The sequence below is a fragment of the Phlebotomus argentipes genome, unplaced genomic scaffold (genome assembly GCF_947086385.1).
Source record: "Phlebotomus argentipes unplaced genomic scaffold, Phlebotomus argentipes genome assembly contig_15, whole genome shotgun sequence".
NCBI classification, from domain to species: Eukaryota; Metazoa; Arthropoda; class Insecta; order Diptera; family Psychodidae; genus Phlebotomus; species Phlebotomus argentipes.
The window spans coordinates 18,251,479-18,278,653 of NW_026776181.1; the positions used below are offsets into that span (position 1 = coordinate 18,251,479).

The 27,175-nt window shown below is 39.7% G+C and overlaps 2 protein-coding genes across 7 annotated transcripts; one reads left to right on the forward strand and one right to left on the reverse strand.

Annotated features, from left to right (window-relative positions):
• Window positions 1-132: 132 nt before the first annotated feature.
• Window positions 133-10,627, forward strand: LOC132261638 (girdin-like). 2 transcript variants are annotated; one of them, XM_059760538.1, is made up of 4 exons: window positions 133-366; window positions 441-1,496; window positions 1,564-1,786; window positions 10,188-10,627. In XM_059760538.1, the coding sequence occupies exons 1-4, from the start codon at window positions 133-135 to the stop codon at window positions 10,205-10,207; spliced, it is 1,533 nt and encodes a 510-aa protein (XP_059616521.1). In that variant the 3' UTR covers window positions 10,208-10,627. The 2 variants fall into 2 exon arrangements, with proteins under 2 accessions (XP_059616521.1, XP_059616520.1); XM_059760537.1 differs by lacking the exon at window positions 10,188-10,627 and having other exon boundaries at window positions 1,564-1,833.
• Window positions 1,794-26,199, reverse strand: LOC132261634 (tyrosine-protein phosphatase 10D). Of its 5 annotated transcripts, none has more exons than XM_059760532.1 (12): window positions 25,010-26,199; window positions 12,915-13,161; window positions 11,895-12,001; window positions 11,644-11,809; window positions 8,762-9,859; window positions 7,657-8,451; window positions 6,494-7,567; window positions 6,305-6,319; window positions 5,053-5,735; window positions 4,729-4,987; window positions 4,191-4,319; window positions 1,794-2,116 (listed from the first exon to the last, which is right to left on the reverse strand). In XM_059760532.1, exons 1-12 carry the CDS (start codon window positions 25,073-25,075, stop codon window positions 2,085-2,087), a joined length of 4,671 nt encoding a protein of 1,556 aa, XP_059616515.1. In that variant the 5' UTR covers window positions 25,076-26,199; the 3' UTR covers window positions 1,794-2,084. The 5 variants fall into 5 exon arrangements, with proteins under 5 accessions (XP_059616515.1, XP_059616516.1, XP_059616513.1 ...); XM_059760530.1 differs by lacking the exon at window positions 1,794-2,116 and adding an exon at window positions 3,091-3,284; XM_059760528.1 differs by lacking the exon at window positions 1,794-2,116 and adding an exon at window positions 3,091-3,308.
• Window positions 26,200-27,175: the final 976 nt, after the last annotated feature.

Consider the following 27,175-nt stretch of genomic DNA (forward strand, 5'->3'; position numbering starts at 1 on the left):
GTGGGGAAATTGCCTCAAAAAATGCTCTTTTTCCAGAAATTTTCCCAATTTTTCTGTAATATGAGCTCTCAGTTCACATCAAAGATCCAATTCACATATTTTTATTTAGTAAATATACCAAAATACCATGAAATGTTGTCAATTGAATTATCTGCAAATTCAATTGCGCCATTTTTGTCCCGCGCTATTATCCACTGGAGGGCAGTTGAAGCGAGATCGTGTGAAATTCAGTGGCGTCTTTTTCTTTCATCGTGTGAAAAACTCAAAAAAACCCGTAGATTTACCAATCATCCAGTGTACCCTACATCAACAAATCATTCAACTATTCATCCTGGGACAATGCCTGAAGAACTGGATAAGGAAATGGTATGATTTGCAGTGTTTTTTCAGGTTCTCGCTCACCTTTCAACAATGGCCGCCCTCTTGATTCCTCTTCACAGACAGATGTTTCCGGATCGCAGCGCAGCAATGGCGCGTCTTCTACAAAATCATCTTCCCTTGCTAAGGTGGATGGCATTAAGGAACGCCTGACGCGCTTTTATAATGTCTTGTTTGACCCTCCAAATGAGCGTTTTAGGCTTTTCCTGCCCAAGCAAGCGCTGAAGCAGGGAAAGATGGAGAGTATTTGTGAGGACAGATTTCGAGTTTGCGCTGGCAAAGTGGTCGCTTTGAAGGCGGACAGGAAGCTCGTGGTGCAGGAGAATAAGAAGACTGCCAATCTTATACGGGAGATTGAGAAGATTTGCCACGAGAGCGCTCAGGTGGACAAAAATGAGCAAATCCGCTCGAACTTCATGATGCTTCAGGAGTCGATCAAGTTGTCGAGTAACGCCGTGTCGGAGACGCTGGCACTCAGACTGAGCGTGATTGCGAAGGAGAGCGAGGCGCGAGACATCCCTGGCAGGTCTCAGTCGTCCGAGCAGATTGAGAAGCTGGTGCACTCGCTGTGCCGCGAGTACAACAGCAGCGCAGATCTCGTTCGGCAGATTCCCGCCATTCGGGATGAGTTCAAAGCTTGCGGAGCGCTGGTTCAGGAGGTCAACAAGGCCAAGGCCATAGTTGAGGAGGCTCGGATGAATCACAAGGGTATTTCCGAGATCATCAGTCTTCTCAGGGATGATTTGGTCGCTGCTGAAGCGAAGTGTAAGGAGCAGAAAGTTGAACTTGAGGGAAAAATTGGTGTTGGCGCAAAGATTGAGGAGTATTTGAAGATCAATGCGATCGCTCTGACTGACATGAAGAAGAAGAGGGCGAAGCTTGAGCAGGAGACGAAGAAGATGGTCGCCAATCAGGCTCAAATATACGAGATGCACAAGGAAGTGTTGGAGGGCGAGCAGGATAAGCAGCAAGGACTCATGGAGTGTGAGGAATATTATGGAAAGCAGCTGGCGAACATCGGAAGTGCCAATGATTCACTGCAGCAGACCATTGATGACTTCGAGAAGCAGACAGCAGAACTCGAGAGCCAAATCCATGATGAGAAAGTGACTTTGCAGGTGAATATTGGATGAATCCACATTTAATTAGCGGAACAAGAGATGAAATCATTATCTCTGTTTCCAGGAATTGAAGGCTGATCTTGAGGCTTACGAGGCGAAGCAGCAACAGCAGAAGGAGCTGGAAAAGGAGTTGGCAGCGCTGAAGATTGCGCGCAGTGCCATGAAGAGCCTGAAGCGATTTGCCGCGTCCAACAGCGAAGACGGATCGCCGGCAGCGAAGAGGACTCCGCAGCGCTACAAGCACGTCTTCCGTTCCTACTCGCATTCGCCTTTTGTCAAATCACAGAGTAAGTATATATATGATTGGTCATTTTCTTTATTCTCAGCTGCATAATACTTATCAATTATGTACATAATTTACATAATATTTCTTTCTCAAAATATTCACTAAACATATTTACAATATTCTTCCTTTCACAATATAATCCTCAATTAGTCACTTTTCTTTATAATATCAGAAAAAATTCTTTTTTTACGTTGGAAATCATTCGAAATACGATTTGCAAAGCGATTCTTGTTTTTTTTTACTTGAAATTACGTAGACACGGAATTCAATTAAGTAATTTTTGATGATAATTCTAGGAATTACATTCCTGATTCTGCTATTCCTTCGTCATCTGGAAGAAGAATTGAGAGAGAAAAAATGGCATTTTTTCAGTTCCTTTCATTTTGTTCAATATATTTTTACAACACAAAAAACATTCACTTTGCTGGACAATCAATGAATGCAATTATGAAAATGTCTTTTAGAGTTTTTTTTTTATGGTAAAATGAACGTGATTTCATTCTTTCAATTTGATTTAACAAAAACATGCTTGAAACTAGAGAATTTTCTATCTAAAATTGTTTTTGAAAGCAATTTTTAAGGTTATTCTTGAGAAGATCAGAAAAGATTCTAAACAAAAAGAATTTTCGCGTAGATTTTCGGTTTTTCGCCACTCCTTTGTAAGGACAATAATTACAATCACATTCAAATTACCACATTTTCGGAGTATTTCACAAATTCTGCACACAAATTGGGATGAAACACATGACAAAAAGGTGTTAGTCAGACTAATTAACAAGGAAACAAGAAAAACACTACAGAAATGAGGTTTAGAGAGGCGAAAACAGTGAGTTTAGCATCTAAGAAAAACATGAAGGAGGTTTCATTGTACCAACCCAGGATGCAATTACTTGTGTTAAGTCCATCACCATCACTGTTCCCATTGGTGTGAATATCAGGATTAGTGTGTGGCAAGAGTTCCTCGTCGTCAGTGAAGCCATTGCTGCCATTCTCATGTATTTCGCCATCACCATTGACAAGGAGTGTGCATTCGTGATCGTTCTTCATGATGATCTTGTATCCTGCTTTGCTGTTGCGCGTGATCTTCTCCTCATTGTCATCTTCATCGTCATCGTCGTTGTTTAGCGTGCAATTGCCGTTGTAGATGTCGTGAAAGCCATTCTCCACGGCAACATCGGCCGCTATGAACTTGATTGAGGCTCGCGATTGTCGCTTTTCGGTGGGATTACTCTCCAAATGGGCGGCATTTTGAATTTCAACCACAATTTCGCTGCTCTTCTTCGTCAAATCTTCACCATACATATCGTGTACACCATTAATTGCTGCCGTCTCATCACAGTTACCCTCAATGGACACAATTATCGTGTCATCAGCATCTACAGGTGGCGAATTGTTGTCCGTAGTGACAATGAGGACATTGTCACTATCGCTGTCCTCCTGTCATCTCTCTGTCTTCCACTGATTCGTCATCTCCTCAATGCCATTCATCGTATTAACAGCTAAGAGTAGATCATCTTGTTTCTCTAAATATATCAAAGTATGGTTTTTTGTTTTGGTTTTTCACCCGCAAACAGAGATTTCGCGGGATTCATACAAAAGAAACAATCCAGGAAAAATTGTGCAGCAAGAAAAGAGATTAGACGTGTAATAATATCAAATCATTTGGGAGAAGTGTATGAAATATTGTCACGTGACTTAAGTTATTAAGCTTCAAAAAGGGGGTAAAAAATAGTAAGAAAACATAAGCGTAATTAACTATTGCGTATTTTCAACTAAATAATAAAGGGAAAAAGGCATTTTGGTGCAATAAAATAATTAGAAAACTCATATTATAAAGGAAATCGACCAAAATTCCGCTTTTCACAAGACCGGGCGACAAATTATTAATTATTCGAGTGAAAAAAATTTTTTTTTTTAATTTTCAGAATTATCCTTAAATGTTCTTTGATTTTGACTGAATATTTCTCATGTCTTTAATAATTTCACTTGAAATGTTTAAAAGAAAAGGTGAAGTATGATAAGTTAATTTTTTTTAGAACTCATTTAGAGTTTTTCTATTATCTTTGCCATATTTTAGTCAAAAATTCCAATAAATATCAATAAAATGAATTGATATATTCACGAAATAATTATTACTGAACAATTTGAAGGTGTTTTGTATTAAATTTGGCAAATTTCCCTGCTATAATAATGCTATATTTTCGTACATTTTCGAAAGAATTCCAACAATTTCTAATAATAATAATAATATGAGTTTTCTCTTGGCAAAAAGAGGGTGCAAAATTCCCGCCACAACTTTACGATTATTTAGTCAAATTGGTGTTATCACAAGATTTCATTATCTCTAGCGTCGTGGTGTAAATTTGTAGGGAAGAAGAGAAGTGTTTGTGAGCTCACTTACATACCTTCATATCCCTGATTGTCGTGCATCTCACGCGGTGGATACATGACATTCTCCTTCCCTTCCAGCACAGCCTTCAAACACTGATGTATGCAGATGTACTGCTGCTCCGTCTGCACCATCCAGACTCTCTCTGGAATTCACAAGCAAGCAATATTGCATTATTATTTCTCTCCTTTTTATGTTCCATCATTGCTGTCGTGATTTAGGAAATGACATTAAAAATCTACGTGAAGTGCGTCAAAGACACGTTCTTTTAGGGAAATTTACCACAGGTTTTTGTGGCAAAAGTTGATACAATTCTCAGTAGTAGAAAGTGATAATGAAATTGCTGATAAACATACAAAAGAATGGAGTTTAAATGAGGGATTTTGTAGGGCCATAAGTAAGATTGATGAAGAAAGATTAATTTAAGTGATTCATCTTTCAATGTTGACTCAATTTTCTGAGAATGCACTAAACTTTTTACAGTCGTTGAAACAATTCACGATTCTTCGCCAAGAAACAATTAAGTAGAGTAATATTTTTATGGAGAAAAATACCTTTTCGCATTGCCCAAACAATGCCAAATATGTCCACGTAATCGGACACGACGATCTGCTGAAGGATGCGATCGAGGGCGATGAAGGTGCCTGAACGGCCAACGCCAGCGCTGCAGTGCACGACGATGGGCTTCTGATCGGGTCCCACGTATTCACGGAAGGCTCTCACGAAGCGTGCCAGCGTCTGAGGCAGACTTGGCACACCAAAGTCTGGCCAAGTGGTAAAGTGGAAGTGCATAATGCTTCGCTCTTGATTGCCCTGAAGAAAAAAGGAGAATTGATTTGAGAAAGTCGTATTAGTCAAATAGAAGAGGGAAATCTTACTCGACTCATGTTGAATTCCGTGATGACCCAATCGGGATAATTGCTGACATTCTTCATCTGCACCCGAATGTCGCCGTAGTACACGGGAACGGTGTCATTTGGCCAGTATCTGTCGCACTTCTCGCGTCCTTTCTCATTGCATCGCGTAAGCATGACGATGGCGCGTGAATTGCTCTCCCAGCACATTCGCCAGAAGTCATCGCGCGTGCTGTGCAGTGGTCCTTGCGTGACGATGAACTCACGCGGGGAGTTGTGACCCGGCACGTAGTTGGCATTGATGTAGTCTGAGCCCTCTTCGTCGTCCACGGGCTGGAGTTTGAAGCGTGAGTGGTCGTATGGCAGAATGTTTGTAAAGCGATTCTTTGGTCTATTGCATGGCAAATCGGCAAATGTGCATGGTTGATCGCGTCCCACGTGCTTCAACTCCTCAAATTCCTCGCTGAAGCGAAAATCTGAATCTGCCGCCATTCGGCGATAGTGCTCAATGAAGTTCTTTATCTCAATTGGGCGATTGGTTTCAATGACACTGTCCGGAAGTGACATATTGTCACTGGAGCGCGGTTCTTTTGTGGCCTTTCGTGTGCCGCTCCTTCGTTTCCGTATGAAGAACACCGCCACGAGGATGAGGATCAATAAGCACAGACTCACTGAAGTGGCAATTATGATTGAGGTGTTATCTTGATCTACAAGAGGGAGAGAAGTGTGTGAAATTATTAATAGCACTTGTGCGATAAATTTCTGTGTTATATAAGACAAGCCGGGCTGAAATATTACACACAAACACACACTGTAAAATGTTGAAAAGACTTTAAAAAAAATCACTACAATTTAAGAAAATCAATTAAACAATCATCAGGAGTTGGATGAATATTGAGGGAGAATTGCACTGTTTTTTCAAAGGTAAAAGAAACAAACATATTTCTTCACAAGACAAATGGGAAACTCAAGTTGCACAATAATTATGGAAAAGCGGCAATAAAATAAATACGTAAAATATAGCAAATGATAAATAACAGGAGGAGGTAAATATATAATCTTGATGAATTAACAAGGGGAATTTTAAACGTGAAGAAACATCAACAAAAGCACTGTCACTTGAGCGACCTACAAAATTCACACAGTTTGTGGCGTAAAAATAGTAAAAGTAGAAACACTGGCAAAAGCGCACAATTTTTGGCTCATTGACGAAAGACAATGGAAAAGTAGAGCAAATTGTTGTACTCTAAGAGACAGACAGAGAGGAGAAACTCACCCACTGACAAGAGGCCTTTAAAATTGAATGATTTGTAAAAAAAAGAGAGAGAAAGAGAGAGAATTATTTGAAGATTTCGCTGCTGCGCTGATGAAATATAAATGTGTCAAATATCACAGATTGAATGAAAGACTGTGAGTGAATTTTGTTCGTAACACACGATCAGAAGAATGTATTGGAAAAACTCACCAGTTTGAATGGGAAAACTGTAGGCGGTGTCCGTGAATTTATCTGGTGCAGTAAATGCTCTCACTTTGACTCTATACACTCTTCCCGATTTCAATTGTCCATTGCAATATCCCGTCTGTTTCACATCGCAATTCTCAGCGCCAATCGTGAAGTCCTCCACGGAGTTGTTCTTGAAGGGATAATATGGCTCGATGACTTGATAAGGTGGCCAAATGCTGTACGATTGCACATCACGCCATGATGGCATCTCCAAGCCGGAGGCATTCTTTGTGTCATCCTCAGCCACAATGATGGTGTACATGATGACGGCGCCGTTCTGATCGGAGAAGTAGTTTTTGCGGAAGCGTATTTGAATGGACGACGAGCTTCGGTACACTTCAGTTGGCACCACTTGATTAGCTGGCTGAGGTGGGGCCAAAATGGGCATTTTCTGCTTCCAAATTGTCTCTGGACCGTATCCAATTGCAGTCTGTGCTTGTATTCGGAAGACATAGTATTTGCCAGGGAGGAGATTCTTCAGTACACCGTGGAATTCTGTCGGCTTGAAGTCCAACACTTGAGTGTGCGGTGAACCCTCGAGGCCGTATGTGATGGAAAATTGGCGAATGATGCCATTCTGCTCACTTGACGGCAGTGACCATTCAAAGGTGATTTCACTCGGCTGAATGTCCACCGGCTCAAAGCGATCCACTCTTCCGGGTACGGATTCCTTGGTGGTGAAGCTGGCCGACACTGGAAGACTGTTGCGCAATACACTGGATTCTGTGCCTGAGCGCACAACCACCGTGAATGTGTAATTGCGATGGGGTTTCAGATCTTTTATCGTAATACTGTCGTGCACAGTGAGATTTTGTACATAATTATTGTCAATGGTGAGATATTGCACCTCAAATGCATTGTATTCGCCATTTGGGATGTCCCACTTGAGAGTGATTTCTGTGTCAGACACTCGAGTGGCGTTGAGTTGGGTGATTGGCTCGGGATACATGCGATCCTGTCGCTGAATTGGAAGACTCGCCACACCTCCGCTCACAGTCCACACGGTGATGTTGTACAGACGACCCGGCATAAGTCCTGAAAAGGTGTAAAAAAGGGGAGAAAATGTAATAATTAAAGACTAAATAGTCGATTCCTGGCGAAAGTCTGCACGCTTATTGACTCACCTGTAAATGTGACTTTGCGATCTGTGTCGTTGGCCAATTTCTCCTTATCGAGAATATCTGGGTCGCCGAGAGAGAAGCGATAGAGGTCAAATTTGGAAGATGTCTGTGGCGTTGGCGTGTAACTCAGCGTGACCATATCGCGCTCTTGCAGGTTGTTCACCACAAACACTTCCGATTGAATCAATGGTTTGGTTCTTGTGGTCAATTGTGTGATATCACTGATCAGGCCGTAGGAAATGGTGTGAATTTTGAACTGGTACAGCACGCCAGGCATTAAATCGCCAATCAGGACGTGAACTGTTGGCGTCTCATCGATGCTCAATTTGACTTCTGATGCGGATTCACCTGCCCAACTCATGGGAATCACGTAGACTTCAGAGACATTCTTCGTGTGCACCTGATCGGGATTGGCCACAGGCCACCAATGCACGAAGTACGTCTCCACGCGTCCTTCTGGTCGTGGCCACTCGAGTGTGATGTTTGTGGAATCGACGAGAGGAATGATGTTGGACACGGGATTTGGCCGGACAGTTTGATTCACGTGCTGCGGATTGGGACTCTCGACGCCATAGCTCACGGTGTTCACTTGGATGGTGTACTTCTCACCCGGCGTCATGTCAGTGACATCAGCCTCTGTTGACTTCACCGATGGCAAGCGGATCCATTGGCGTTCGCTCTCTGTGCGGTAGCGAATTGAGTAGTCGCTGAACTCACTCTGAATTGGCGGCATCCAGCGCACGAGAACGGAATTGCTTGTCACTTTTTCAATTGTCATGTTACGTGGTGAATTTGGATCTGTTTATGAATTGTTGAGGGTGAGAAAGAAAAGGGGAAGAAAGAGTGGTTAAATCAAACAACAAATGTACTGTTATTGAATTTTCTCATCATGTACTAAAACATGTATAATGTAGGAATTTCCATATGGCACAAATAGTATTGAATTCGTCCAAAACACAGCGATTATTTGCAATATAACACTCAAGTGACGTTGAAGGGAGGGAAATATGTATCAAATTGTCTGTTAGACTTTTTGTTTGAGAATTCTTTATGGACTGCTCATATGGGGAAAATTCCTGTGCAAATTTTGTGGCTAAAAGTTACTCACAGACAGCTTGGAAGTATGCATGAGGTTCACTGCGTAGTCCATGACTCAGAGCAAATACTTTAATCTCATATCCAGCGCCAGGATGCAAATTCTTGATGACCCGCCGGGATTCGGTGGTGAGAATTGTCTTCACTTCGCCTGTGTCGTTGCGTGAATACATGATTTCGTACTTCTCCTGTCGTGAATTCACGTCACTCTTCCAACTGATGTTGAGTCCTTCGCGGATGGATTTCAGATCCTCGATGATTGGTGAGGATGGTCGTGTGACGACACTGATGGTGGACTCATTGGACTCAACCTTGGCGGAGACTGCCTGGACGGTGATGGAGTAGTTTCGGCCTGGCAGGAGAGTCTCGAGGGGATATGTTGTCTTGTCGGTATTCATGGTGCTGGAGTCGCCGTTGTAGATCTCCACTTCGTGATAACTTATCTTGTACTCCTCCTGCGTGCTGATCGGATCGGGATCCCATGTGATGGTGACGAGGCCGGTCTTTTCGTTGGTGAATGATCTGAGGCCGAGAACCGGCAGTGGTTTGAGTGTCACATCACCTGTTGCCGGCCACGAAGTCACCTTGCCAGACACGGTCTTCACCACAACCTGATATGACTTGCCAGGCTCGAGATTCTCACGGAATTCCAGCCATGCCACACTGTCACTGGTTCGAGGGACAAATTGCTGGCGTCGCGAGTTCGTCACGGACACTTGATACTTGTCGAACTCACTGTTGCCCTTTGGCGCCTCCCACATCACTTTGAAGGAGTTGGACGTGATTGACGCCCAGTCGAAGCTAACGTTCATCGGCCGCAGCGGCACTGTGCGATACTGGGCTGTTGTGGGCAGTGAAATCTCATCCTCAGACATCGTCTGCACTGATATGTTGTAGGCTCTGCCCGGCACGAGACCCTTGAAGGCTGCCTGCGCCGGTCCCGGCGGCTCGCCCTCCTTCTCCACGTACAGCACGCTCTCGAGGGCATCGGGTGGCTCTATTGACACCTTGTAGTGCGTGTAAATGCCCGCGGGATAGGGCGGCTGCCACAGCACCAGCAGCGTTGTCTCATTGCGAAACCAAACAATGAATTTGCCCGGCGTGTTTGGTTCTGGAAAGACAGACAGTGAGAAGAGGGAGAAAGAGAGAGAAAAAGGTGAAATGAGGATGTGAATCAATTTGAAATTATTTAAAACAATACATCCAGAGCGAAAGAGAAGTGGATGGAAAATGATCATCATGTCAAAATGTTAAACTTGAAAGCTTTCACTGTGACTTCTTGGCGTCGTTAAGATTAGTATCTTTTGACAAATGGCGTAAAATGTTAATAAGTGGAAGACAATGAGAATGAATAATTGATTTGATGAATGCTTTTGATTTAATGGAGTTCTTATAGATAAGAAGGTGTAATAATTTGCTGTTATTTGTTTTTATTTCAGAAACAACACCCCAGAAATAAACGACGTAATTATAATTACGTTATTCATATTTTAAACTCTTTTTTTTATGTCAAAATCGTTATAATTTATAAATTTGAAATTTTTCAATGGGCCATTTTTTAAAAATCAATGGAATTGATAGTTGAAATTCACATTTCAATCCACATTTGAATTTTCTATACGCAAAATCATGAAGTACAAAAATATATTTCAACTCTAAATTGATGGCCTTTTATCTCTCTATTGTAATTGTATAAATATTTTAGCTTTAAGACATTATATGAATTATGTAACAACATTTTATCTTGGCGGTTTTACTAAAGAACTTCCCAAGACAGTGTATAAATATCATAGAAAATATTTTATCTATACAAGTTTATAGGTAATAATAATTATCTATGTGTAGTTCAGTTGAAAAATAAATGAAGTCATTATTGAAGAAGTAATAAGATTGTGTTAATGGACATTTTTCTGAGATGATTCCTTTTGAAACCAAGTCAATCATTCGCCTTGCATTCTTCTCAACACTCTCAAATTCAACCTTCTTTAATTTTGTGGGTTTTTTATTTGTCTGCTTCAATGCCAAATAAAATGAATTTCTTGACGGATTTCAATCACAAAGGCTATTCTGGCAAAGAATTCACATTTTGTGGTCAAATTTCACTGGAAATAGTTGCCGGAAATTTGAAATTGAGACCTTATGATTCACACTTTGGCGTATTGCAATGCAACACAGACTGCATTCCAGTGAAATTGTACGTTTTCTTTTACACACTCTGTGTGGTTTATTTTTCCAGCCATGTGTGCAATCGACACACGTTAAAAAAGAAGGTACGAAAGAACATCATTCATCAAATGTTGGAGCGGCGCATTTTATTATGGTCAGAGCCACAGCTGAGTAAATAACTCATGTCTAACATTTTTGAGCGTCGGCGAAATTTAATTTGAATATCTGGGTCTTTTTCTCCCCCATTTTCAGCACATGAATTATGACATCACTGATATTGCATTGAATTCAATGACCTTATTTATGGCTAGCGAAGAGCTTTCACATTAAACATTACGCATAATCTCGACTGTTTATTGACAAGCATTAATATTATACACAAAAAGAGCATTTATCCAGGAAAAACAGGGATATTTTCACACACACATACAAAACACACATTTTACCTCGTAGTATTTTAATATCCAACAAATCTTTATGGCGCATTCGTTGCTTCACTGCTCCAGAGCGAGCGCGATTTATGAGTGAGTTTGTGAGCGAGTGTGAGAAAGTGTCATATATGCAATTGTTAGTGGAGTAATTAAGGAAAGTTATAATACAGAAAAATACACAGATTAGATTCTATATAAATGGATGGAGTGGATGAATTGCAAAGCCAATCACCTTGAGAGAAGCAATGTGATTAGAAATTCCACTGTGAAAATTGATAGCAATTAAAATAACGCTCACTTGTGGTAAAATTGCGACTCGTGTATGCAACAGATTCCTTCCCGTCGAAAACCGTGTACGCTTGCACTTGATATGTTGCACCCGGAGTCAATTCCTTCAGTGCATACTGCAGGGAGTTGTTCTCAATGGGGATTGTGCGATTTGTGGCGTCTGATAAGCCGACGACCTGAAGAGAAAGGAAAAGAAAGAGGACGCCAAAGGGGCTGTGAAATCGAAGGAAGATCGAATTTCGTGGGGGATGTTTTGCTTACCCGCAGCTTAAAACTAGTAAAATTGCCTTGTGTGGGCGGACTCCATGATATGAGGACGGTTTTGCCGCTTCGCACGGAGACTGAGAGATTCGATGGTGGTTCAGGAGCTGCAAGACAAAAATTGATTTTTGATCAAACATAGTTGAAAATGAGAAGAACTTATGGATGCAAATTCGCTGCACAAAGAGAAAACTATATTTTCCATCTCTCACTCTTTGTAGAGTCAATTTGCATATAAATTCTGACCATGGCATAGAAGAATATGAGGAGAAAATGCTTTCCTGTCGGCAGTGATTTGAGTGAATTTGAAATTTTATCCACGTACAATCTGCAGAAATATGCACAAAGACCGTTCTGGGAATTTTAAAGTTGCTCTTTTCAATTCAATTCAACAATAAACAAATAAAATAGAATAACTTGAGGTTCTTCCGAGACGGTTTTCATCATTTCTCTCTCTCATAATCCTCTTTACAGACTTCTTTTCGCACAGATTATGAAAATTCACGGTTTCTTTCCTCTCCAATTACTTCAATCTCAAAAAATGCTGCAGTATGAATGTTTTGATTATTTAGAAAGCAAAAATTCAACCATATGTAAACATAAGATATCAATAATAAATGATTGTGATATCGGATTTCCATTATAATTGCTGAATCAAGAGGTGATAATGCGAAATGTATATTCATGTGAAGTTTGTTTCATTGCTGAGATGAGCAAATAACAGTCGGAATAAACTTTTAATAGAGTTTCCATCCGGTTTCCATAATCTTCTCTGTCTCTCTCTCTCTCTCTCTCGCTTTATGGAAGTGTATTTCACACTTATATGAGATTTAGCGATTTATGAGAGTCAGTGAATCATTGGGAGGGAAATTTGCGAGAAATACGCCAACTCGAAGATAATTCCACGCTTGATTGAGTGAGGCGTGCAATAAATGAATAAAATACAAGCTATCTTTTGATGATTAGCTTGTGAGGCGCGGGCGTGAAAATCAAAGGGAAGAAGCAGCGTGATTTGCTCACCTGTCGTGATTGAGACAGTCCACGTGAGCCAGTCATGGTGAGTGGCGTTCGTGTAGTACAGCCAGAAGTTGTATCTCGTGCCCGGCAGCGTGTGCGAGAATTGTATCCTGTCGCCGATGTCACGTGAGGCGATTGTCGTGTTTGGCGCTGGATTGCCGTACGGTGGGTAGTAGTCTAGACGGTAGTATGAGTCGTCTTGGCCCAGATTTCCGGTGATTTCAATCACCAAGTCAGCACATTGGCACTGCTGAAAAGGATGCAAAAGAGAGAGAGAGAGATGAAGATTCGTATTAATAAAATTGCCACTGAAAATGTGAATAGTTTGCGAAATCCCCAATTTCAATCATATGTATATTCAATCTGCTGGTATTTGCGTGTGAATGAAAATGTTCTCGGGATTGCTGATGATGATGTGGAGTTTTTTTTTCGCACAAAAAGGTCGAAATCACATGATAAAGAGATGCTTTTTCAACCTCTCCATTTAGCCACTATTAACACTACAGAGTTAAGTAGACACGAAAAGGGATTGTGGCGATAAAAAAAACAACATTGGAGACTTTTGTTCAGTCATTAATAGATGGAAAATGATGCGCAGTTGATTTTCAGCACACAGTTTGTGTGGTAAATTTGAAATTTGAGCTCTCACGTTCTCATGAATGGCGTCGGTGCTGCACTTAAGCCCATACTCAATATGTGTTTATGTTTTAGTGTTTTGTGCACGTAAAGTACATTAATTCCCATAAAATGGTGTATTTACTGCTGAGCGCAAGCTTGGAATGCATATAACGCTTCCATATGTCATTCCCCTGGCAAATATTTCTGAATTTCAATTAAAACATTTTCAAGAGCAAAATGACGACAAAAAGTTTTAGTTATCTGCTGAAGTATTCATGAAAATCAATTTCAACTTCAACTGCCTGGTGTGGCGGCAGAAAAAAGACGCGCTGATGAAATGCTAAACAGGAAATTCCCAAAAGTTGATCATGCATGACTGATTCTTCAAACGCGCGCTGGACAATCAACTGTCTGGTCTCCAGCTTCATCTCCGCGCGCGCATTTCGCAGTTCTTTTTCAGGGACGCCAAAGTCTTCATTGTTTGTCTGGGATGGAAAAGCGTCACAAAAATCATTCCCACAAATCCTCTCCTGTGTGCGCATTTATAAATATTTCAGCCTTTTATGCCTTTGAAACATTTTTAATTGTTTTCCAAATGTGTTTTGCAGATAAAACTCTGTGAATGTTTGTTTTTATTTCCTCTCTCTCTCTCTCTCGCCCTCCAAAAAAAAGAGATGGAATTGACGAATTAAACACGCGCACTTCCATTGAATATTTTACACAAATAAATTGAGCATTTACTCGTCAAATTGCAATTTAAGCGCTGAATTGTAAGTGCCATTCAGAGGCGCGGGAGTTGAAGATATGGAATTGCATTCGCATGACATTGTGATGATTTTGCGCTTGCATAACCTCTTATCGATATACGGTTGACCTGCTCTCGATTGTGCAGAGAAAATTATGATGACAGGCGATAGTGTTCGCCCAGGAAGTAACATGAAGAGGAGAGCACTTGACGAAATTTGCCAACTTCACATTTACTGCTGCATTTGCCACTGTCGAGAGGGTCACACAACAAATGGCTCGTTTGTAAATAAACGACGAGTGCCAGGAAAGTTTTCCAGGGAGAGGAAATTGTATTCTAACACCTTCCAATTGTTGAGGAAAATTTCCCCGCGCGCCCAGCTTTCGCTTTTCACACACACATTTTCGCATTGTAATCCCAACATTTTGAGCATGTACGAGAGTTATATAAATATTTTCAAATACAGTGGCGAAAATTAGTTTTAGACACCTTAGAAATTGCTACAAATTCGGTAGTTCTTTCAATTTTCGAGACAATTTTCTAATGACATTGTGATCATGGCGAATTCGGAGTCTAAATCTATGTTAAACCATCATATTGACTGGGATAACCACATTTAATCATGTGCTTAGAATGTCTGGAAGACATTTACCTTTTTCAGCGCCTTGATTTGTACTTATTAACTTGCTTTTTGTATGTTTTTAGCTGCCGTTTAACGCTTTTGTACCATTTCTTCCGCACAAACGTTTCTTTTATGACATGTTGAATGGGAGCTTAAGTTGATCGTTTAAGAATAATCAAATGGTTCTAATTGTGTTTACGTATTCTCTAGCACTCAAGTGTTCCATAAAACCCAACCTTTTAGCATTTCTTATGTGTCCTAAACTAATTTTTCACTACTGTAAGTGCATAGTTGGTTGTGTTGAGGTGGGTAGAGCTGTAGAATGAAGGAAAAAGTAATTTTGTGAGATTGTACACCTTCATTCACGACACTTCCTTCTCCCCTTATGTATGCATTTTGTATTATAGACACATACGCACGGTGTAATAATAAGCAATGGGAATGTTCTATGTTCTTCCCCAATCAGCATTCCCTCCATTGCAATGTTGTGTGTGGTTGGGTGTTTTGTGTGTGTGATGAAAGGAAAAGAGTCATTAATTATTTATAACTCTCGCAGGTACTCTAACAATTTATCCATTTTGTTGTTCACTCCGGCACAACAAATACCGCTAAAAGGCGTGTGTATTTTGTCAGTTGGAAAACATCCAGAAGGCGAATGAAAGAAACTAATTTAAGTTTTTTTTTATTACACCTTTTCCCTCGCGACACAACAAGAGACCGAAGAATTTTGATGCCCACCCCGCAAAGAAAGAGAGACAGACAATGTACAATTTCTGATGAATTACTCTTCAAAGTTTCCTCTGAACAATTGGAAATGGGGGAAGAAAAGCTCAAGGTGTTTCCCTCACAAATGTTTCCCCTGAGCATTGGTGATGCTTTCACATGGGCTCTTGTGAAGCTCTCGCACGACACTAATTCGCTGCAGAGGAAACATTTCACTCACATTTCAAGTGCAACTCAGGCTTTCAGGTGAATGATTATATGCAGACGCATTGAGACAAAACATTCATATGCATTCGTGTGAAAGACTTCTGACGCGTTATGTAAAAGCGCCCCTTATGTAGAAGAGAAAAACTTACATAAAGTGATGTTTAGTTTCTAATTTTTATTGAATATGTAAATTTTATTTGTAGCGTACAGAGTGGAAACATTCTTTCACACTTGCACTGAGTTGTTGTGTGCAATTCGCTCTAAAATCTCACTGGCTTTTTCCTGGTGCGTGAATTGAGAAGGTCTTTTTTCTGTCAACTTGCAAAACTCATTAAAAATAAATCGTAGAAACAGTTTCAAACTTGTTAATTTGTCACACAGGAGTATTTTATCACTGCAAATGCTCTCTCTCTCTCTCTCGGTGTGGTTGAGGAAGTTTTTCCGTTTTTCAACCGAAAGTTTGCGGTTTCAGAGTTTTCCCGGGCTTATTGAGGGGTTCTCGAGACCATAATTGCAGGCCAGAATAATGAAGTGGCAGTGGTTGGAGGGAGTGTGAAAGTGAATGACGAGGGGAGAGTCTTTTGATGCGAAATACAATCCAAAATATCCAGATTATTTTGGGGAAAAAGGTACAGAAGATATTGATGATAGTGAAATCATGATTGGAAATTCTACTCGCGAAATCAATAAATGAATCAAACCTCAGGACAAATTCAATGCATTCGTGAATTATAAATGGGAATTGATGAGTGTCTTCAATTCCCCATTTTGTTTTCCTTCCCTTTAACACCGCACCACCAATTTTCCCGTCCATGTGTGTCCTTTCGTGCAACATTAATGGAATATTCGATGAATGTGCATCTGGGCAGTGGAAAAATGCATTTGATATTGACATAAAAGGTGCTGGTGGAAGTCGAATTACAGGCACTTTGGTCATGTTTTTTGTGGCTTAAGTGCACTTGTGGGATGTCTTGAGTGAATAAAAATACTTGTTCAGGGAAAATACCAACACTTATACTTCACATCAATGATTTTCTCAATGGGAGACGAAGAAAAAACATGGAAAATTCACTTTAAACCATAAGGTGAATATAACATTTTCCACTATTTTTAGCGCACATTCATATGGGAAAGACACACACCACACAGAGGGTGAAGAACCACACAAGAAGGCACATGGAATCATTTTACTCAATAATAAATGATTCACAAGAGTATCTTTACTGCTGCTTCTGATATGCTTTTCTCTATCTTTCTTCTTTTATGTGCCTTTCATAGAGTTAAAATTTAGCATAAATAAGAACACTTCTAAACCATAATACTTCCGCATTTTGTGCCATATTGGAAAGAGGAAAAGCCTCCCCCTTTTTCTGGGAGTTTTAAAACATCTTCCTTCCCAAAAGATATGTTCCGAAATATTACTTTCATTTTCCTGTGCTATGTACACCGACTGACGCTATATATAGTACATAAGACAGTTACACAGAGAGAACACTGGAGAAACTGGAGAGCAAATATTAAACTGTAGCACTGTGTGCGAATATTTCGCAACCATGGCAACGAATAACGAGCTGAAGAATCTCTCGTTTTTTCGACCAACAGCATTGTGCAGAATGTCCTGGGCCGAATCAACTCTGTTCAGCGAGTGCAATCGATGAGAAAAAATTCTCAATTTCCCATTATTGTCAATGATTTTTATGGGCGCACAATATTTTTATCTCTCTGTATCAAATTTGCTGCTGACTACTGTGAAATGGGGGAGTTATTGCACCCCTTATATTATTTTCCATGACTACAAATTGTCATTAGCCTGAAAAGAGTGAGTCTCTGCGACTGTGGAGTTAATCAGCAATAATTTTATGAGGTGTAAATGTTTATCATTATATTTGCTTTTAAATGCTGTGTGGAAAATCACTTTCATTTTCTCAAAGTCTCTGCACACACAATTGCTAAGGTTGTGTGGTTTTTTCACACTCATTCTTCTGTGTGAATTGCAGATTTAGCAAAGAAGAAGGTTTGTTTAACTACCAGTAATAGTCTGGGAGGTCAATTGATCGAATTGTCTCTTCAGTCTTTGCCTGATTCTCTCCCCTCAGGCGAAGAGCAAACGCCCCTCTTTAACTTGATTTGCTGCTCCCTCTTTCTCTCCCTCTTGACTCCAGCTTGAGACTTTGTCCTCAAGGAATTCTTGGGAGCGACAGATAACGTCTCACACAGCCTCGTGGCATCGTAATTTAAGGGATTTTACGAGCGTCTATGACCTTGATATTCATTTTCCTGTGAATTTCAAGTTCATAAATTAATGAAGAGTTCGCATTTTCAGTGCATTTTTCATAAATCACAATTTGTCGGAAATTTAATATCTCCCCTTACGCAATGCAGCAACCAATTGAGAGGAAGAGATGTGCAAATTATAGAGTGCATAAAAAGCTAGTGAAATGAAAAAAGAGAGAGAGAGAAAAGAGGGTGAGTTTATTGTAATGGTTGCGAAAAAAAAAACTGCGAACATGAAAATTTATGGCATTTCCCGCAGTTCTCAAGGGTGACATTAAATGAAAATCAATTATATTAATGTGCGATATGCATGCATTATTCACATCCTAATTTATGCATACTTTTTTGCGGCTTCTTTGCACTGTTGTTTTCCTGTCACTCACATTAAATTTAACCAGGGTGACAATTGCCTAACATGACTAATGCTCTCGTGCGTCTCCCCCTCGCTTTATGTGTGCGCCTTTCATCTTGTACATTATAAGGCTCTATGTAAATGCGTGCACTTGTGAAAAACAGTCTGTTCCACCAGACAACCGGAAGATATTTAACCAATAAACGACATTTCTCGACCCTCCGCAGAGCAACAGAGATATTTGTCTGCATATATATCCTGGGTGGGAATGAAGATGGGTGTAACATCGAATTCGATGGCACATTTGCAAACAAAGCCCAAATACAGTCGGGGGAGACTGTGTGGAATTTATGGCCGAAGAATCGGAACGCCAAATATTCAACAGCCTCTCTTTGTGCGCGACGGGTCGTGGAGAGAGGATTATGTGGAAAAAAGTACCCCCTTAAAAGGGGGAATAAGACAAATCTCAAGTATTTCGTATTGCCCTAATGACAACTATGACATCCATAACACTTTAAGAGGCGGAATAATACCCTGAGACAGAGAGAGAGAATTTAATTAGCAATTTGCATAAATTCAACCACGCTCAATTGTTTATGCTTCTCCTTCAACACTATATTTACCCTTGTGCATATTGCCAAGCATTCATTCCTGGAATAATGTCACTCATAATGACTTTTCTGGAATTATTTTCCACCCTCAGGACCTCATTCTACAACCCCTCGTGCGCTTATCAACCCCTTTTTTACACACTGACACTATGCAAGAAATGCCAGATACACACAGTATGCAGCAATTTCAATTTCTCCCAAATCAGCACAAGTGTTGGAACATGATTTCCCTTGATAAGGATCACAAGCACGTGAGGATATGTACAGCGTTTCGCTGTGAAATATTTGTTGAGAGGGTCGTGGAAAAACTATACTTTCCCCATGCAAATACCGTCCGAAATGTTTCGCCTCATGCTAAAATCTACATCAAGGGACACTCAACCACTTCAAATTTGCATTAAAGGTTGAGGAATGTGTGTCTGTGTTTGTGTGTGAGCAAAAAAAGCACTTTCCACCGACCGGTGAAAATTGTTTATTGAATAACCTCTGCTCGCTTTTGCCCGCGCCATGCCGTGATATGTGGAGATAGAAATTTCCACACCACGAGTGGTGAATTCATTTATTTACAGATGTCTTTAGACGAAGGGTATTAACATCATGAATCCACACAAACAGAGCCAGTGACTTTGAAAAAGTCCCCTCGCTTAATTTGGCCAGAAGGAATATGCCATATTCGTTGTAATATAGAGACGTTGCGTGGAAAAACATTTCGGTATTGATTTCCACGGAGGCTAATTTACTCCGGGAATCATTGCCATTGTGTTTAGCACCCTATCTTTCTCTCTCGACTCCTAATAATGCCAAGTGCTCAGCTGAGAAGTGACTTTGCATGTTAAGAGATTGTGTGTGTTGTTTGAAAATCACAATGCCAAGACATTTGTGCTTCGAGACTCTGCAAATAATTCATACAAAACTCCAAATTCTCCCCCATCAAGTGAATTAATGCTCATAATATTTTGAGCGGTTATAATAATTAATTAACCTAAATAATGAAAAGTTCAAGACCTGAACTCACAACGAGAGCAGAAGATTCAAATCTCCATTGCGCTGTATCTCATGAATGTGCACAGAGTGGAATTGGCTTTACCTCATTCCATAAGCACGGGGATTTGCCAAAGTTAAGTGTTTGGGTATCGCGGAAATATTATCGTCATAGGGCAGAAGTCGGTTTGCGCTGGATATATCACAACACACCATTTAGATATACAAGCTTGTCTGCGGCGATAAGATTCGTCTGAGATTACAAATTGTTGCTAAATTTAATTAATTCGAGAGGATATCACCGGTAATGATATGTTATGTACAGGGAAAGCATGGCAAATATATTGAGTCATTTACTTCATTATCTCTCCCAACGCGTCACACCAGATACAATGGCTTTGACTAATCAACGCAGAGAGTCTGGAAATTCATGCTTTTGCTCTTCACCCCTTCAAACCCCGCCTTCAATTTGGTTCACAAACCGCAACATTTGCGTATTATATGCAGAGTTAATCCGCGGAGGAGTGAAAATGAGTTTTGGGGTTTTTTCATTGCAAATAAAACAGCTTTCAATTAGGTAGTTTGCAAATTCACAGTCAGATAAATACAAATAACATTTTTATTTTCGAAGTATATCAGGTAAATATTTCCGTTTCAGCTAATTTTATCTCACTATTTGTTAAGTGAGAGACTCTGTGAAATGCACTTAAAACGCTCAGACAGAATGGAGTTTCTTCAAATCATATCTCACATATGTTTGTGTGTTAGAAAGTGATTTTAATGTCTTTTTCGTGCCGTTTGGAAGTGTTTTAAAACTGATTTTCACTGTATATCAGGGAAAATACAGAGTATTTTATTGATTAACATTGGAAATGTGCAAATGTGTGTGAATGCAAACAGAGAGAGCGAGGGAGTGAGAGAGATACCAGAAGAGCTATGGTTATACATACGTGACGCTGACATGATAATGAAATTCTCATTTGTATTCTCTCGGTATTCTGTGCTATTAAAATTAAATTACTTCCGGAGACAGTGTCATGTCGAAGAGCATAGCGCGTCTGGGATGGAATTTTCTTCTCCACTAAGGAGCTTTTCTGTAAGTTTTCCCTCCACTATTTATATATATATAGTGTACATAGAGCTTATGCACTCTGGAGACACATGAAAACTTGCAACTTATGGTCGAGAATATAAAGAAGAGTTGGTTGTTGTATTCTATCTATTGTGAAGGGGATGTAATAAAAAATATATTCCGATGGCATTTCGACAATGCAAAAAATAATCCACACAAATTCCAGAGAGATTTTGGTTTCCGTGGTTTACATAATAAATGATCTATTAGCCACATGTGACGGGAAATCCTCTTCCAATGTCAGCAATAAAAAAAAAATGAATAACAATCATGTGGGAATTTTCACCAACAATGATTCTCTCTCATTATAGACTCACAGGGACATTCAAAGGGGTCTTCGCATGATGAAAAGTGTGATGAGAAAATATCCAATTTGTCTTTTCTCTCAGTTTTTCCTTTTGATGTGCCTTGACACATGTTAAATTGATTACGATGAGAGCGCGAGTTTTTTCTTCGCCTCGCGCACTCGATGTCCGCTTTTTTTCTCACCAACCATCATCAAATTGATTTCTCTCATGTGGCCACCGAATTAAAACATGAAGTTAAACAATTCTAAATGGTATGAATTGGGTAAAAAAGTGAGAGTTGAGTCACGATAAAAAGTGTCTGCAAGAAATACCGCACCAATTGAATAATTTTCAATTAGAGAATTGTGCAGTAAGAAAAACAACAAAAATTGAAAAATGTTGATGACTTTGCATTGAAGTTGTGGCGCAAAGAAATCAACGCGAAATTCAATGTGTTTTGCACTCACTCACTCACTCGCTCAAGAAGGAACAACAGCTAAAGAAAAAGCTCTTCACACATGAAGTTTTGTATGAAAAAACTTCACCATGTGGTAGAGAAATAAATTTAAATTTGATGCAATAAAAATAGATTGTCATACAATTACTAACTGCTTAAAGTTCACATGTGTACAATTGGCACACAGTCTTCATATGATTAGATTCTCTGATGTTTGTGTGATGGAGACCCATTTGTTTAATTCCTTCATCACACATTTTCCCATCATTTTCATTCTCAGAGACACACATTTTCTCTAGAGTCGCGCCGTTATTAGCGAGCAAATTTCATTTTTGCACTAATTTCACTGCCTCGCGCGCAAACATTTTCTCAGGACATTTTCACTGCGAGCCGAGAAGAATACAAGTGAAAGTTATTTTTGGAGTATTTTTCTAATATCTCTTTATCTATTTTCGCGCCCAACAATTTATAGATAAAATATTTTACACTCTTACTGTCAATGTCATCAGAAAATGTGGTTTTATTGAAAAAGAAAAACATGAAGAAATGCGATCAAAGGAATGCCTTGGGACAGATTCAAAATGCCAATACACTGCGTAAAATGTCAATAAATCCACAAACTGAACTGGCGTGTCAGTCAATGCTTGAAGAAGTCACAAATATTGCCACTGAGCAATCAACTAATGACTTATATTGCCAATAGTGGTTGTCTTCCAAAGGAATCCCAATCGCTATGAGATTGCGTGAATACCTAGCATCGCAGCATTTCTACTCCTATCACATTCCGCAGAGTGTTGCTAATGAAGGTGGATTTCTAGTGTGATTTATGTCGCAATGGAATCAATAAATCAGGTCCGTACTTTATAAATACATCAGCGCTTTTATCTCTTCCCGTTTTCTCATATCCACTTTCCAGCCATCACTCTCCATATCCCTAATTTAATTATATAGTTTAATTGTAAATCATTCACATCATCTCCATTGCCATTTAAACCGCGCCGAAGCTGCAGAGGAAAAGTCTTTTTTTTTATGTATTAATTAGAGATGCGGGTTTATTGACTTATAAAGCAACGCTATAGCATTACATGCAATCAATGGAGGAAAATAATGAGAATTCTGTGTATTCCTTTCATTAGTTAATTAATACACTGTTTAGAGAAAAGGTGTAAATGCAATATTTTTCTCTAAATGCCATTTTAACACACAATTGCATGAGCTGAATTCTCAGGCTCTTTATCGGTTCATTAATTCTCCAATACACAAAACCACTATTTTCTTAATTGAATCATCTCCAGAGAATCATAAAAGAAAATTGCATGTTTACTCTTGGGCGGATGTCTTTCTGGAGAAGCAGATATTTGAGAACACATTCCAGAAGATGATTTTAATGAATGCCAGAGAGTTAAAGTATTCAAAGAATTTGTGGTGAAGTTTTGCTTGGGAGAGAAACGAAGGAAGAATTTATTAGACAATTTATATACAGAGAATCCAGAATCAATTTCGGGAAAAATTTCCCTTCAAATTGCATCTCCCATGAAATTTCCTCCCGGGAAATTGGTTTACACACTCGTGTGGTTGGTGAAAAATCGCACTCAATTTCCCTAATTGGTGTTCATTTATCTAAACAAACAATGTTACTTAACAGCCTCTGTTGTGCTGCATCAAATTTTAAATTACATAAGAGATTGAATTAGAAGATAATGGCTACACATAGTAAATTTACGTCATTTCGGGAGGATGTGATATTGGAAGAGTGGTTCCTGAATTTACGGCTTTCCAAACATGGGAGGAAATCGATATTTTTCCCCACCAAAATATCACAAATTTAAAGTCAATATTATCACATTTTTACAGTGAAAAAAGATAGAAAGAGAAATGACAAGAACAGATGGAAAATCGCTTGTATTTCTTCTTTTTCTTTGGTATTGAAAAGAAATCGAGGGGAAAAATGGAAAATATGACCTTTCCTTTTGACATCCTTTCACAAGGGCTAAAAGATGAATCCCATTTGAATATGTTATCTTTGCATATCGTTAGATTTTCCAGATATTTATCTGCCACGGCGCTCTATAAAGGGAAAATACAGCGTTGGATGTTTTCATAAGTTATAAGAGAGAAAGACGATTCTGTATCTTCAGGACCTTCACATGATATATTTGTTTACATTGAGACTCTCTCTGTTGTGCATCATTTATTCACGCGTGGGCGGTCAGTTAAAGATGACAGTGGCAGGATTAAAGGGGCGGCAGAAAGGATAATGATATTCACAAGGGAAAATGCCCAGGGAAATTCGCTCTTGGCCACACATTCCCGAGGGGTGTTCAAAAGTGAACACTTTTCAATTTCATTCAACGATTGAGTGAATTAATTTCTTTCTGGCACTCTTGCGAAACACCTTGATTTTTCACCTCCACGTACAAATAAAAGTCTGCGAATGTCTTCTGAAAATGTGCCATTTTGTTGGCGAATAATTCGTCAAAACTGAAATTGAGACTATACAGCGTGTGTGGGATCTTTTATGGTGACTACAAAACATCAGAAAGTGTGAAAAGTCTCCTTTTATGACCACCAATCTTTAGTGGTCACTTTTTTTGCGCAGACACATTTTTATTTCTGCACTCAGAAAGTGTATCAATTGTGTGATTCCACTGCAGAATATATTTATGAATTGACCACAACACACAGAAAACTTCCTCCTCTTTCATCATCATCTCACCAAAATTGCATTTTCACTTTCGAGCGGAATCCCGTGGAGATGAATTAATTTTACGCCATTGATTCGAGCTCTTGATTCAGGTTGATTTTTGAAGTGTTTTGAGGGCGCGCGAACGTCCCATTCAAGATTCGCTGGTTGTTTGAAGAGTATGTGTGAATTTATTAATTTAATTAGCTCAGTTTTTGTTAATGATCACTTCCGTTATTCTCACATTTACTTCCTCTTGTGGTGGAACAAGAACTAAGGGCATTTTCATCAAAATGTATTATTTTCCAGCTCATCATCACAGACAAACTGTGTATCTGTGAATGTTTTTGTGTATTTATGTGCAAGAATGTCCCCTTTATTTATCAATTGCCGTCTTTTTCTTTACCTTTACAATTGGTCCGAGGAGGAGAAATGTTGTGTAGAAGAGATAAATCTGCAATTTCCTTAGCATTTTGACACGTTCACTCAGGTAAGCGCGCTACTTCAAGTGCTTCCTCTGACGAAGACCTTGCGCTCCTTTCCGCACAAAAAGCGCCTCCACTTTAGCACTAAATCACCGTGAGACACCCCGAACACAGTCTCAGGGGATTGGAAGTTGCGGAGGGTGTCGGAGAGAGAGTGTGTGGAAGAGTGGCAAGGAAGATATTGGCGTTATCCGAGGAGAGAGGTGAATACACGGCGCGCACGATGACAGTGTGAGGCCAAAAACTAGATAAAAACCAGCTGAACCTGAAGATGACGTCGTGGTGAGATGCTGCGAGACTCAATTTCCATTTCTCGTCTCACAAGACTCTCCTCTGGTTGGCGTCCGCGTGAAGGACGGCGCTACTCCTCAATTTCCATCACACACTTTTCCACCTTTTGTCAGCAAAAAAAACACACACGTTTTGTGGGCGCAAAAAAGGCGCAACAATTATCGCACAAATTAAGATGAGAAAACAGCACACAACTTTGATGGGCGCGATGAGAAGAATCCAGTGGGCAAAAAAGGACACCACTGTGCGCGCGAAGGGGTTGTAAAAAATCACGACGTGTATATAAATTGTTACACGAAAAGAGAAAAAAAACTATAAAAGAGTGGAAGGAAGGTGAAAAAGAGTAAAAGAGACTCTTTTGAGAGCTCTCGCACAAAAGTCAAGATAGATTTCACTTTGCGCACCAACACAGGCCAAACAGCACGACTTGAGCAATGGTATTTTTCTTGGCGCTTTTCAAAAACTCCACACCTTGTTTATGATGTATGCGGCGGAGAGAACACGGATATTACAATATTTTCACTGTATTGATGCATTTGGAAGAAGAAGAAAAATAAAATGTTGAATGGGGAGCTCTTGTGCCGTTGTGTGTGTGGTGGGATTTACAAGAGAGGCAAGAAGTTGAAATTCACCAGTTTTCACCTATTTTTCCGCACTTTTCCACTATTTTTCCTGGTGAAAGTAGTCTGTCGCTTGCCTATGTGTCACTGTGCAGAGTTTTGGGGTGGAAATTGTGGATCTCCCGAGGGTTTTGAGCACTTTTTTGTCCACCAACGTTTACGCAAGTGAAAGACACTGATTACCCACCACACTGGCAATCCATTCAAGACTGAATAGCTGAGCTGCTGTGGCGAATGCGAAAGGCGCCTGGCAATGCAAGGTGAATAAAGTGACAGCGCGCTGTCCAAACTGTTTCCACTCACTTGACATGTTGGTGTGTGTATGTGGTGTGTGAGAACAGAACAGCCCAAGATTTCGCCCATTTCGCCTCACAATCCGCCTCAAATTCAATATCCCGAGATGTAGGCAAATTGCTGGGAATTTGAATGGGTGCAACCGGCGCAACTGTCAAGAAATGAGCTCAAAATGTTCTTTAATCCAGCTTTGATTGATTACATTTTTAAGAGAGAATAGAATAAAGTCAGGATGAGCGTTGTGATGCCAAAATGCGGAGTGAAGAGATTAAAATTCATGGGATATTTCAATGTAAAGCAGCGTACACGTTTTCACCACATATGATTGATAAAGAATTTGTTGTCTCTGTGAATTGAATAGCAATCAATTGAATAACAATCCAAATAACTGGAAGGCAAGGCGTTTTGTGTCAAAAGCCAGTGAATTAAACAATTTCGGTCAACAAAATCGCGGTGCGACGAAGAGAGAAAGGGCGATTTTGCGCGAGAATGAGTAAATATTTTCGTGACTTGGGAGAATGCGAAAGACGAAAGAGAGATATCACGGGAAAAGAAAAACATAATTGATATTTAAATATATTTTATTACGTCTTTTTATTATGAAGTTTGTGTGTGTATTTCTTGTTTGCTCTCAATTTCTTTCTTTTACGCATTCTCTCTGTGGCGAAAATCTCACACAGAGCAGAGAAAAAGTTCATTTGCATACCAATTGATTTTCAAGGTGTTCTTGCTGTGATTCTTAGAGGTGTCGCTGATTTTTTTGGGCTAATTTTGTGGACTTAAGAGTAGAATTTGATGGTGTGTAAAAAATAGAACAGTTTGTCAAATTGGTGAAATACGATGCAAGAAAATTTATGAGATGTTTTTGCACATTTGATGCTG